This window comes from Chiroxiphia lanceolata, chromosome 1 (assembly GCF_009829145.1).
Source record: "Chiroxiphia lanceolata isolate bChiLan1 chromosome 1, bChiLan1.pri, whole genome shotgun sequence".
NCBI lineage: Eukaryota > Metazoa > Chordata > Aves > Passeriformes > Pipridae > Chiroxiphia > Chiroxiphia lanceolata.
Window position 1 is genome coordinate 105,799,586 of NC_045637.1, and position 15,215 is coordinate 105,814,800.

At 37.0% G+C, this 15,215-nt stretch overlaps 1 protein-coding gene across 48 annotated transcripts in view; it reads right to left on the reverse strand.

Annotated features, from left to right (window-relative positions):
* CLASP2 (cytoplasmic linker associated protein 2) overlaps positions 1 to 15,215 on the reverse strand; it is a 143,459-nt gene that overhangs the window by 86,520 nt on the left and 41,724 nt on the right. For 40 of the 48 annotated variants that reach the window (XM_032678819.1, XM_032679070.1, XM_032679148.1 and 37 more), the window contains one exon: positions 2,028 to 2,174. In XM_032678819.1, the coding sequence (XP_032534710.1) occupies positions 2,028 to 2,174 (147 nt within the window). Of the gene's footprint in view, positions 1 to 2,027; positions 2,175 to 2,678; positions 2,901 to 15,215 lie in introns of those variants that run through there. The other 8 variants (XM_032679214.1, XM_032679205.1, XM_032679197.1 and 5 more) reach the window with 3 other exon arrangements.

Consider the following 15,215-nt stretch of genomic DNA (forward strand, 5'->3'; position numbering starts at 1 on the left):
TAACCAGACTCTTTGAAGACCATGATTCTCTGTGCAATAAAGCTTTTTAAACTCAGCATTTTGCCCTGTAATTACAGTGTGTTTCTAGATATTTTCCCTATTCATGTGTATTTCCCTAGTAGCCATTTCTGACCACTGTCAGATGGGACAGTGGACTGTACAGACCTCTTGCCTGACCTACTGTCAATGTTCATATGAATATTGTTATGGGAAATTCCTCACTTATGGGAGAGACTATGACATTATTGACTTGTTTAAGAAATACGTTTGGCATCTACACTAATGTTCTTGATTAGGCTAGAAGATGCAGGATATGTAAACACTATATTAATATTTAAACCTAAATTTTCAAAAATCTGACTACAGACATACTACAAAATAAAAAGAGATGCATATGTAAACACTCCCCAGTATTTTCCAGAGTTGAAAGGAGATGGTATAAAGCAAGGAATGACCAACGTAGTCTGGTTTTGGCATGCTTAAATTTTGTCCTTATTTATTTTTTAATTTATTTTTTTCAAGTTTGGCAATATAGGAAAATGAGAAAAAACAATGTAATAATTTTGAGGTTTTTTTAAAATCTTCTTTACTACTGAATTTTTAGATAAACTGAAATATCAGTTGAGTGGTTATTCTGTTCCAATTTCCCCTCACCTGCTCTTGTATCTCCATGTTTTTACTGCTGAGCATGAAAATCTAAAGTCTCTACATGCAAAAAAAAAAGATTACATTACAACCCATTTATATTTAATAAAATAAGCATATACTGAAATAAACAGGAATCCTGAGCATTCAGTTCTGGTACTATGTTAGTCTTCCATGCAAAACCCACCATGCTTCAGGTTAAAGGAGATTATATTATTTATTTATATTTACTTACTCTTACTACTATTATGTGTAATAATAATAACAATAAATATTAAGAATCAGTTTAAAGAGATAATTTCCTTTACAAAGTCTTTTGGGTGGTGTTTCCTGATTCATACTGCTATCAATTCTCAGTTATACTATGACAGTGTTGATCCAATCCTATGGAAATCTTTCCAATTTATTAGGAATTCTGAAGATCACAACTGAGAAACAATAAATTGTCAAAATATTAGCTATCTCTTAGTAATGTGAAATTACTTAAGAAAGCTTGTTTGCCATGTGGATCTTCTTTCAAATTTCATCTTTCCTTTCCAGATCACATCTGGGAACGTTACATGAACAAGAACATGAAAAAATTACTCTAATAAAAACCCCTTACTGAAATAGCCACTTATTCATAGAAAAGACACACCTAAAGTATGGTGTATTTCCACTGAATTATGTATTTTTTTCAGAAGGTGTAAAAGAACCATCAAAAAAGCTGTCACTTCTTTAGCAGTAAACAGTTGCTTTTGTTAGATTACCCCCGCCCTAAAAAACTGCGGATTTCCCTGTTCTAACATCATAATTAGTAAGCATTCTTCATTATACTCCTTTGAAATTATACCATGCAAAAAAATCCTGACAAGGGTTTTGGCCTTCATTTTTTATCTTTCACAACCGATTTCACAATACTCTGACAGTTAAAGGAATAATAATAAAAGTCATTCAGATGTAATATACATCCCTGTTGAGGTCCGTGGGTGATCCAGCCACGTGAAACAGTGCAGACCTGCAGTAAAAATTTCATCTCCACAGACCAACTACAGAATTTCACAGTTTATTTATACATATATTAAGCGTAGCATAGACTCCAGCAGAAACACCCATATATATATATATATATATATATTCATTTCACCAACACAAATGCTATCTCCAGATGTTACTTTTATTTATTAGAGGCCTTTATAAGCTCAGTGTACACTCACAAACACAGACAGACATGCACACACCTTTACATCTGAATAATTACATAAAACAGGGTCCCTTACTGTTCTGTCTCTGCAAAAATACTGCAGTCATGAATTAAACATAACCTTCCAAAGTTCTCTATTTTGTGCCTGCTCTGGCAAGGTTTGTGGGAACACATTAGAATCTGAATTGCTTTACATTACCTCCAACCTTAGGCCCACCAGCTGATCCTGGCTTTCTTGCACTGTTTGGAGGATTTCCTGGCTTTTTAGGTGCTGGAACCTTGAAGGCTGAAGCAGCTGATGATGGCCTATTTCCATCCACTGACTCTTCATCATCAAAGCTTTTGTCTAGAAAAGGATACGTTAAATAAAAATACAGCTATTAGAATGGGTGTATTTTCGTTTCCTAATCAACTATTTTGCTTCACATTTCACAGAAATTGACAAAATGCATAAATAAAAGCAAGTATTTATCACTTTGTCCTGTCTCTGACCTAGGAATAAAATGACAATGAGAAATAAACAGCATTTTCTACATTTTAAGTTCTTATAAAACATCATTTTTCCTTCATAATTAACCACAGTAAAACTGAGCATAAAAATGAATCCTACACATCCATTCCCACAAAAGGAAATTATCTTCACACAGACTGATTATTTTTGAGCATTTTTTAATATTTTCCCCAAAAGAAAGCCCTTAATATAATTTCCATCATTCCAGTCTACCAAAAACAAATGCTTCTCCTTTTTCTTCTTTTACTCATGCATGCATTTTCTGCTACACATCCTCCCACAATGTGTCTAACTAGCACTCCCTGTCTCTTTCCTTCCACCCAGATTTTTTCAACTTACAATCACAGATCCTCTTGCAGATCAGTCGCCTCATTCCTCTGATAGCTCTTCAATCTCCTCACCCAAGGACGGACCCAGCACCTCACATGGCCACATGCAGTAAATTCTTAATACTAATCAAAGATTCCATCAAAAACTGCTCGCAAACACCCTGGATCCACCACTGAGATTTGTGCCGGCATCTTTCTCTCCCTTCCCTGCACTAGGTGCTGACAACCAATGAGCTGCAAGGTGACATCATCTTCTGGGAGCCAACGCCAGAGGAAAAGGTGAAAATTCTCCATGCAAATAAATTAATTCCCACACACAGTATTTGCCACTATTCCAATCCTTCGTTAAAAAAATTAGACAGGCAGACAATATTCTGGGGTTTGCACTCCTCTTTCCTATAATTTCAGGTTTGTGTATTTTTAATCAAGAGAGAAATTCATCTCTAGTGACTAAACAGTCTCAATACAAAATATTTTGCCTTAAAAAAACCCCCAGCATATTCCAACAGTAGAATGCAAGTGGTTTTCTCAACCCACTGAGGGAAGAAGGATTTATCTATAAGCTTGAGCACAGAAAATGTATCAGTCTATGGTTCCTACAATAAATAAAATGGGCGAGGCTGAGACACAGCTGCATTACAGTAATGAAAGACCAATTTAGCATATTACCTGCTCTAAAACCTGCCATTTCTAAAAGAAAAATAAAATTAATGGCAAAGCTTTATCATCTCTGGAATGGTCACTGTTTACCCTTTGCTTATTCAGAACTTGTTCCCAGTGAAATGTCAACTATATTTAACAATATAGCCTCCCAGAGGAACACAGCCTGCATTAAAAGGGTACAGCAAGGTTTTGTCCAGCAGCATTTGCAGCACCATCGAATGCTGGAACACCCTTCATTTAAGGTGTCCAAGATCACTGCTGCTATAATTAGTACATTTTATTAGCATTTGCCAAAAGCTGTGTTAGCACTAACGAATCTCCATGATTAAAGGAACAAGCCACCACAAGAAACATACGGATGTATACGAACAATTTTCCTTAACATTATTTCCTTCTCTCCTAAAAACACTCATTTTTAAGAGAATCATGCTAAGAATAATTGTGTTTGGATCTGTAAACTCTCCCGAATCGGGAAAAGGCATCAGCCTTCCCCCTCAGTGTCCTGTGCGTTGCCATGGAAACAGCACTCCCGCTCAGCATACGGGTGAGCCAGAATACATTTTGATTCCTGATGCTTTTACTCTCAGTATCTTAAATAGAACCAGATATCAAGATTTTTGAGTAAGGAAAAATTTTTGAGCAAGGAAAACCACTACTCCAAATGCCACATTAAGTGCACTGAGTTAAACACCATAATAACAGGATAAACAGCAATGGTTAATATCTAGGATACCTGCAGCATTACAGGTAATTTTAAAATAACATTAAGAAATATCTTGCAGATTTTTAAACAGAGTGAACAGATCAACACTGACACGTGAGTATGGAATCATGAAAACTGACTAAAAATGAAAACACACTTTTCAAATAAAAATGGTTTTGTTGCTGCACTTTCAAATCTGATGAAGAAACAGGCAAGACTTTCATATTACTACCAAAAAACACCTCTACAATGCAGCACTGATAAACAAGTATTGCACAACAAGCCTTTGAAACAAAGTTATTTGTAATACAATCTCAAAAACAGAAAGTAAGCATTTGCTCAATTATGCAAAACCTCCTAATGAAGAAAAATCTAAACAAACCCAAACAACAGTGTACTTTGGGAACCAATGGCTCAGATTAATTCCATTTTTACCAAACTATTCATTATGAAGGCGTACTAAAGATGGGGAATTGTAGAAGTTACTGCTCAACCCCAAAATGTGCAAACAGAGTTTCAGAAAAATGCAAAGGCAAGTATTTCCAGGTACTGACCTGCTGCGTACATCAGAGGACGATACATTAAATAATGTTCTTGGGAATACTGTCAAATTACTTTGCCTAGTTAAAGAATATATTTTTTCATACATTTAAAACATTATTAACACTGAATTGAAAACCTACACTATGAAACAGTTTCATAATTTTTCAGTCCACATGAAACCCAGCTTTTAAAATAAATTCCCACTTTTTTTTTTGAGATACACCGAACTATCTTAACCACCGATACATGGGCATTCTTAACTGGACTTTTCATGGTTTATGTTAAAATAAATTAAAAACTGTGGTACAGTTACTTTTAAGTGTTCCAAAAAAATAGCACAGAACCATAAGCATATAAAATTAATGGCTGAAAATTATCTGTTTTAATTCTATTAAGGCTAAAGTGATAATGTAGCTGAGTTTCTTTTGGTTTGGGTTGGTTCATTTTTAAATAAACATAAGCAGGAAAATTCTGTACCATCTTTTAAAGAAACCAGGTTTCCCCCACCCTTTTAGGTCTTTACCCTTTTTTTACCTTAGGATTTAACATCAAAATCCCGAGTGAACTTCAGGGACACTCCGTTTCTAGAAATACGCTTAACAGTGTTTGTGAAAATCTGAAACCTGAGGTTTGTATTTACAGCACTTCATGACACCAAAGCATTTTATTTGCTTCCTGTACGATGTGCTTCCCATGCGCTCTCACTCATCTGCAATGATACACTTGGTTTGTAGCTCTCATCAAAGCATTTCCATGTACTTCAGCATGGAGAGCCCCAGCTTGAGTTTTAACTGCTGCTCCACAGGGTATAATCAAGGTGCAGTTCCAGCTGAGCCAAACGTGTTTACTACGTGCCTTTGGCTGGCCAAAGGAGCAGGGATGGAGCTCCTGACTGCCAACACGCAGAACACAATGACGGTTGTACTCTCAGTATCAAACTGTGATCGCGCTGCTGCTTTTACGCTGTCTACAAACAAAATAAATTTCTACAACAGAAGTCACAGAAGCCTAAATGTAATTGCTATTTCGAAACAAAGCTATCTGAAGGATGCAAACTTTTTCAATTCTAGAATGGCTAGATAATTTTCATTCCAGGTAATTTTAAAGGCCTAACACTTTCAGAGTATCAGATTTTACATATGCAAATACATCTGACAGCTGAGAAAGCACTATCCAAAAAGCATTTTACAACGAAGCTCCAAGGTACTAAAAATAAAAAGCTGTATGAATTGCTAGTAACACACGGAACATCTCAAAGGAAAAACACAATAAATGAAAGACACTGAAGCCTCAGTTAAATCTCACAACACTGTTCTTGTACTCAGTTAACTTTAAATCATATTGAGTATGAAAAGTTTTGGAGGTAAGCGCACCATAACGAGAAGAACTTGGAATCTAGTACTGCCAAAAGCTGCTGAAGCAGCCTGATGAGCAACAGATGCTCTCACTCCAGTGCGAGTTCTCTTTCAGATGAACAACTTCAGGAAAAAAAAAAAATTCAAGAAAAGATTGTTCATTATCTTCAGAAAGCTACAAACACAAGACTCAATGTCTGAGCATTAGAAGTCTTCTCTTCTAATGGAAGGTAGAGATCTGTATCACAGATCTGTAGGTATAACACAGTAAGTGAACTGGTACCAATGAACTGCTGTGCATTCCTACAAAACATTTCAAGAGTTGTCAAAGGAATTCTTCCAGTAAAAGACCCACCACACCAACCTGCAGGGCACAACAGAAGCTAGAGTGTACCACACTTTCAAAACTTGAGGTTTATTCGAAGTTATTCTAAGATTAAATCCAGGAACACTAAAACTCTGAACTACGGTAAAGGTTTAAATACCGAAATTCTTAGGAAACAAACAACACAATTTGAACTAAAAATAAACAAAATACACGTGTTATCTTCATGCCTTGTAGCATTACTCTTGGGGGCCAGATCACAACTACGTAGTGTATGTTTTTCAAAGTATTTGGAGAGATCAAAGGACAAACACAATGAAACTTGATACTCAAAGAACATTCTAGTACTACCAATATTTAAAACTTCAAAACAATCTATTTACTGTGATTTGGCTACAGAGCAGTAAGGGTAATTACAGATGTATCCAGTGAGGAGATTCTAGAGAGAAATCTAGAGCTTTTCATATCCAGAGAAAAACCAGTTTCTTTTTCAAGAAAATTAAATTAAAATATATTTATTGTTAACGCAACTCAAGCCTCTACCTTAGCTGGTTTTAAGATTCATAGAATTCACCTGACTCTTAATAGCTAACATTTTGTAAGTCATAGTAACAGAAGAAAGAAACACAGTATCACCGACACCGCTTTTCAAATACAAGATCTATATTCTACCTGTGCTACTCAGCAGCAGTAAATCAGAAGTTAACTGACCTTAAAGCAGATCCCCAAGTAACACCATAGAGGGGAAAAAACTGGATGTCCTGCAGTAACACTGAACTAAAGTTGGTCATGAAGGCAAATCTTGATACTGTCATCAGAAGCAACATGTTACGCATCTAACACCCCTGGAGTTGTAAATACCGACCTGTAGCATTTTATTGTAGATTGATAATTAGTCAAACCAGAGAACACAGTATATTTAATATTTATATATTTAACAAAGCTAGTTTTGAACTGCCTTTTCTTAAAAACATGCCCTTTCTGTATCCCTTTTGGTTCCAAGTACTGCTAATACGTACGAAGTGGTTTTGAACTAGTGCTAACAGTTCCTCTTTCACACCACAAACTGTTTAGGATGACGACTGCGAAATCCTGCCCAAGCAAAACAGTGGTGAGTACATAAACTCCTTAGATTTTCCAAGTCATGCCCCCATTCTGTGCCTACCAAGACACTGACTGCCAGTCCCCCTTCAGTGACTTACAAACATAGACTGCATCAATTACTTGGAACATCTGGGACTGGATCATTAGCTCAATTCCAGATGAACTGGTACGGCCTACCACAATTTCTGTCAAGCATGAAAATGAAGCCGCAAGCACTATACATGCATCAAGTTAGTTGATCCTCCTAATCCATACTTCAAGCCAATGTCCCACATCATTTAGTGAGCATTTTATCCCTTACACATCAGGCATTCCATACAGTCCAAATCTGTTTGTCCTAACACAAAGGACAGGATTCATTTGCCTAAGCACAGTCATCTAAAACCAGTTTAGACAGTCCTGGGTATCCTGTCTGGCGGCCAGCTGACATTCCAGAAGGCCACAGATCTCTTGCCAGTCTCGTGTCACGCCTCTTTGCTCCACACGGTTACTGTGAATACTGCAAGGCACCTCAAGTGGCACTAAGACACCTATGGCTGGACAGATGAATCACACCAAAGATGCTTCAGATCTACCATAAAGGCATGATTCCCGGGCATTCTCCCTGTGCCACAGCAGGCAGAGGGATACTGAACCATTAGGAAACAAATTCTCATTCACAAACAAAAACCTGCTTCCCTCAATGACAGAGTAGGAGTCTTTAGGAGTCAACACTGTAGGCAAGAAGTAACACAAGGCCACTTCCCAATGTATTTAACTTTACCTCATGTTACCTCCTCTGTTTCTCTTTGCATTCCAGAAGGAGGCAACTATACCAATGATTCACTGCTGGCAAGTGGTTCTCTTGTTCTGTGCAATATATTCTGATGCTCATCAGCAAAATCTCAAACTCTTACCACAAGAGACTCCTTTTTTGACAGTAACCTCACAGGGGTTAGGGGAGATAAAAAATACCAGAGAACAGTTGCTAAATAACAAAACTTTGTTCAAAAATCCCCCAATGCACTAAAGCCAAACGTATCCCTTCACATGCTATTTTTTTCACGCAGTTCCAGGGAACAAAAAGAATAAAAAAGGCTCCCTTAGTAAGAAGAGCAAGAGTCAGTAACAGGAATAAGGCAAATATTTATCAGTTAGAATTTGCTGTTGATCCAATCTTAAATTCTGATAAAGTTCCCCTAACTTTTCAATAAGCAAAGCAGAACACAGTTCTGCTACATTCCATCGGTCAGCTACAGCACACTGAGAGAGGTTCATAGCAGATGTGCTTCTGGGTTTTTTGGTTCTGGTTTGTGTGTTTGGTCTTTTTTTTTAAAATATGATTCTCAGTTAATAGAGCAAAAGAGAGGAAGGGAAAACTGGAAAATAGACACTAAACCTGACAGAGACTTATTCAGGAGTGGCAATGGCATATGCCACAATAATTATCCACATTTAATACAGGTCTATGCTAATGACACTAATAATTTATCCATTTTGTTCCATAGGTTCATGAAGGAATATGTTCAGAAAAGATTTAATTCAGAAAAAATATAACATATCCCAGTAGTATTTTCCTAACCCCAAAGTAAAGCTAGTCTTACAGTTCATCTTACTATTGTCTGGATGAAAGACAAGATTTAACTACAGGTTTCAAATAAAGCTGCAATAAGCCAAAATAAGCAACTGAGCTAATTTTGCTCCCAATTAAAGCTTCATTTCCATTTCTAGCTCTAGAGTATCTCCTGTAAAGTAATTTTCTACTTTTTACCTATTAAATTTTAAGACCGTTTCTGCAAATCTTGCCATATTTTTTACTTTTACAGCATCTGTAAAATTATTTTTGTAGTTCAGTTAAATTTGATTAAATTAATAAACAAATCATTTAGTCAGTTTTAAATTCTTGCAATTGGACTTTCCTTTTTTATACATGTCCCAAATGTTACTCACGGCAACCTACTGAAAACTGAAGATGCAGTCAATATTACTGTATTTTAAAAACCATCAGTTTCACTTTACTTACAACTTTTCTCAGGCACGTTCAACAGCCTTTTAAATCAACATCTAATAGTCTATAACCTATTAGCAACCAAAGTACAATTTTATCAGTAAAAAGGGGAAAGACAATCAGGTTCTCCAGAATTCATGACAAGGCAACACCTAAAACAGGATTCGAGACTAAATTTCAAGATTTAAAATAAAACACATACTGTTACTGTTCTTCAACATCTATACCATATTATCGCTTGAGGCCATGCTATTTGGGCCTTCCTGCACTACATCCAATGCTGAAATGTTAACAAGTCATGTGTTTTCTGGGTAGGAGAAAGGAAAAAAGGTCTAGTAAGAACACAGGCATGCCTCACAGAAGAAATTAAAAACTGAACATTTCTGACAATTTAAACACATTATAGGTTAATTTAGCAGTGTAACATAGAAACCGATGGGATTCTCCTCTGTTTTAGCACAAAGTAAAATATGTCTAACACAGCACAGATGTTTGCACTATAAAATGTCAGAATTAAAGCTGAGAAGGGCAGTAACTTCTGAAGCAATCAAGATTTCTGGTAAATGAATGAGTACTCCCCTAGAGAGTCTCCCTATCCAGACACTCATTAAAATGAAAGGAGGCAGTTCACTTAAAACAGTGATAACAAAAGAAAAAAAAAATAAAAAGGAAAAGGCTTGAAGAGAGTTTTTACTTCATGCCTGGGTAATTTGTGAGCCAGTTCACACATAAAAGACTCATAATTCCTATCAAAAGTGATGGCTTATTGAACTGTTGTCGTCCATCTGAATTCAGACCTCATTTGTGGCCTAACACTTCACTCTGTTGCTTATGTTGCCTTCTAAAAAACCTACCACTTCAAATATCTTCTTGAAGTATAAACTCCACGATTCACATTTAAAATATTCTGTAAGCCAACAGCTAGTCTTCGCTCAGTAGGCCTGGTTTCATTAGTGTCTTCATCATCTCAGCTCCAGAAGTCATTTTATTTCTTTCTTCACAAATTCCCTTTGTTTGTACATCAATTATCTACTCTCAACAGCACCAGCATTTTCTCCAGTGAATCTAATGACCTATTTTAAAACCAATATATTTATCACAAAACCACATTGTATTTAGAAACCACTATCCATAAATTGCAATAATACGACTAGACTACTGATCATTTAAGAGGAGAAAAGTGAGAAAAAAGGACCACCATATTAGTATTTGCAGCTAAGTCACTCAAACAGATATCCATCCATGACATTTCCAGTACTTAATTCAGTCACACAGAAACACCTGAGTTTAATGATTTGAATTTTTAAATTACCAATTATATCACAGCAAGGGTAAGAGAGGCAGATATAAATACCATAAATACCATGTTCATTCGTGTTTAACATATATCATAAGCATATGTCATCATGAAGGGCCATGTGACGTATATCATATAATATTCACAGGAAAGTTTACAAACAGAGCTTAAACTGTGATTTACTAGTAGAAGTTGACAGTGATAAATTTCATTCTGTCATCAGAGAGATCATTTTAGTAGTAATGTTTGCATTATGCTTTAGCGTGGCCAACTTCTGCATATTCAACTCAATTTGCATGTTGAAAATATAAAATGGCAAGGCAGACTGACAAATAAAACACAGGTCCTAGAAGGAGAAAGTCTAATATGAACACACAGCAGATAAAATGTAGAGAGATTTATTTTTCTGAATTTTAGGTCCATGCAGTTCAGGAATTAAAATATTAATATCTGTACATGAAAATATGTACATGACATCACAGAATGAAAGGAGTTGTTAATGGCCTTTCAGCTCACTAACCAACTTGATCTCTACCTCATGTATTCAGAAGTGGAGATTAGGAAAATATGACAAATTATCTTTATTTTACTCTCAATGCTGCCATTTCACTTACAGGTGATAAAACTGGTGGTTTTAAGAGGACAAACTCTCCTCAAACTGGACTTTTCCCCTAAGAACCATAGAATGGTTTGGGTCGGAAGGGACCTTAAAGATCATTAAGTTCCAGCTGCCCTGCCATAGGCAGGGCCACCTTTCCCTAGACCAGGTTGCTCAGAGCCCCATCCAATCTGGCCTCCAGGGATGGTATTTCCACAACTCCTCTGGGCAATCTGTTCCAGTGCCTCACCACCCTCATAGTAAAGAATTTCCTCCTCAGATCTTGTCTAGATGTACCCCTTTTCAGTTTAAAGCCACTCTTCCTTGTCTTATCACTCCAGGGCCTTGTAAAAAGTCCCTCTCCAGCTCTCTTGTAGGCCCTCTTTTAAGTACTGGAAGGTGCTATAAGGTCTCCCTGGAGCCTCCTCTTCTCTAGGCTGAACAATCCCAACTCTATCAGCCTACTTTCATAGGAGAGGTGCCCTAGCCCCCTGATCATCTTTGTGGCCTCCTCTGGACTTGCTCCAACAGGTCTAGGTCATTCCTATGCTGGGGACCAGAGAGCTGGACACAGCACTCCCGGTAGGGTCTCACCAGAGCTGAGTAGAGAGGCTCAGAATCAGTTCCCTCAACCTGTTGGCCACACTGCTTTTGATGCAGCTCAGGACACAACTGGCCTTCTGGGCTGCCAGTACACACTGCCAACTCATGTCTAGCCTCTCATCCACCAGCATCCCAGAAGCTAAAAAACTCACATCCCATGTGGAAAATCTGAAGTGCCTGCGATACAGCTAGCCAGCTACAAAAGCGTATTTTGATGAAGGAATTGGGCAAGGAAAGAACACACAAACTCTAAACCACAATTCTTTAAAAACTAAGAATACTTTTATAAATACAATATACAGAGAAGAATTTCTTATTCAGGTCAATTCTACGAAAGACCCTTCACCTCTGAAGGAATTTCAGACAGGTGTCTGAAATGATCCAATTATAGCTTACTTGCTCATCAGTATTTATTACAGGAAGACTTTATTAAAAATAACATGCAACAATAAGGAAATACTCCTCATATTTCATAGATAACAAAGATGAAAATAAACCCTGCAAGGCAAATATCCCATTAGTCAAGTGGAAGATTCTTGTAACATCTTTCAAAGAAAATCCTTAGTAGGTTTTAAGTTTCTCTTGTGGCTGTTGGCAATTCTAATGTCTTTTTTCAAAATGCACCCTTTTAAAAATAAAAATAATAAAAAAACCCAACCAACACCCATGCAATATTAGCAATAGTCTAGATTAATCAAAAATATGCAGATACAAACTGATAACACCAAAGGAATTTTTTAGTTATGTAACTTGTTCTTAAAAACTAATGGAAACAGACTCCAACGCTACAACCAACCAACACTTTTGGATAATAGATTAAACATACCTGGGCATCTTTTTAGTGGACTCGTATTTCATATTTAGTGAAAACAACTACCACCAGCATCACTACCAAGTTCCCTGGAACTGAACACCAAAATAGTCCTTAACACTTTAAAAATGTCATTTAGAAACAGAAAGACAAAGCTTACTTGTAGATATTACTCTAGAATATATATATAAAAAAGCGCACTTATCACTGTAGAATCTATGCTTCTTTTGAGAAAATAACTGTGCTTTGTCCTGTCTGCAGCTTTTTTTTAAGCAAAAAAAAAAGCTGTGAGTTGCATACTTCTTCCTTGAATTACTTTTTTATTCACATCACTCTTGAACCTTGCTGTATTCATCCATCCTCTGAGTAGAAACTGTGTCTTTTCATATATAGCCTTTGGTTTGTTTACACATTCCCTCCCTCTCCCACTCAGTTGTTTTGCTGTTCCACTGTTCTTTTACTGCTATTAGCAACGGTATGTGCACTTTATAGACAAAACACTAGTCAGAATCTATGTTAATCACTGGGAGTAGCATATGACCTTACTGTGAAAAGAAGCTTTGCACTGATTTGGTTGGGAACAGCAATCGAATTCCAGTTCATGGTATCTGTCCTCCCTCTCCCAGGCACAGTGAGTAAAGACGTTTCCTGAACCAATGTGCCCAACAACTGCTAATAACGGAAGAGGAGTGGTGGGGAGCAATCACAGGAAAAGGAGCCAGTGCAGGCACAGTCAGCACACTAAAAAAACACAGGCCCAAACAAGAACAGAAAAGAGGAACAAGTGTTGTGTTTCTATCCCCCGGAAAAACTTCTGCTGCCATCTATATTCCCACCTCCAGGAGACAGCTCTCAATGGCACAAAGCGCACAGTTACAGCCCGACCAATTTCTAGGCCAGTGTAGTAATTGCTTTATTATCATCACTCACAGGACTCTGTTGGTTTAAAAAGCCTCCTATCAAAAGGAAAGGAAAAATCAGAAATACACCTCAGAAATTCTTATGTACTACAATCACATATATACCTTTTAAATCAAGCTAATGTCTCAAACATCACTGTAGCCTCTGTACATTTAATATACGTCCAATCTCTTTTCCAGTCAAAAGTAAAGTATTAAAGCTGTACAGCACCCACACTTCACAGAAACTACTAATCAGATTAAAGACTTAGGAAGACAGCCTTCCCTCAGAAGAACATCAGGGAATGAAAGGTAATTGTTCTTGTGCTCTAGGACTATACATACATTAATGAAGCACTTTGCAAGAAGACAAAACCCATAATTTGATATGCATATGTACTAAGATAGAAGGATAATTTCTATTCATAAACCAGTCATATGTTTTATCATATGAAATCTGACAAATGCTTAACGTCATGCAACGTCATTACGCTGTATGCCATTTACATAAAAATACACTAATAAATAAAGATGTGCTTATTATATAATAGAAAATAGCATACTTGGTATATACTAGTGCAGCAAATGTGTGCACCAAATATGTCCTCTTACAAAGCTGATTATATGCTTTTAGATAGCCCTCAAATACCTTATGTCTGGTAGTGCAATATGTTTAGTGCATCTTAAGAAAACCTATGTCTAATCTTCCCTACAAGGCCCTTCGTAGTTTTAGGCAGATGATTTTGTTCTTATCCTAATAACCTTGTTCAACTGGGATCAAAGCAGTTCCTTACACACTAACAGCACAGGTGACAACAAGGTGAGGAAACACTGTTGGAAGCTGCCGAATTACAAACCCTGAAGAGAAGGCACAATGCGATGTGCCGCCCTGCAATTCTGTCAGCCACCTCCTAAACAGCCTAATCTGGTTACCAGCAGATCATGGCAGAAATGCATTATCCTCTCCAAGGAACAAGGAAACCAGAGCGAGGAGCAGTTCCTGGCTGGTTTTCCTCAGCAGCCTAAGAACACAACTTGCAGGTCAAACACAGACACGTAGTCACACAAGTCTGCAAAATGCCTTTAAGACTGAGACAGCGCATGCTTTCCCACTGGCATGCATTCAGTACAGTAGAAGTTACGGTCCATTTGTTTGCTGGGCCACAAGCACAGTATTTTTTTTTTCCCTCTACATTCTTCCAACAAAAGCTTGGAGAGATTGAGACAGTTGAGATGGGGGCAAACAGAAAATCTGTCTCTTCCCTTTAATCTTCACTTGAGAAATCAGATTAAGATTCAACTGTTAAGCACCATGTTTTATTTACATTTCTGCTTGTGCTCAAGAAAACTGAAAAAAATCCAAAAGGCTCCAATAAGCCAGTATCTTGCATTCAAGATAGAATGTTGAAATTACCACCTCTGTATCACATGTCCAAACATACTCTGCAATTTTTTAACACATCTAAGCTGATTAAATGAGTAAACCAAGTAAGACAAGTAAAAAAATCTGTTCTCTGAAGTACATGCACAATGCCTTCAGCCTAGTCTTAAAAATATCAAGTTTAACATACATATTGGACACAACAAAGTGACATTTTGTCAAGAAAAGACATTTTTCAAAGGTTGCAGAATCACTAACCTTAAAACATTATGTTGCAT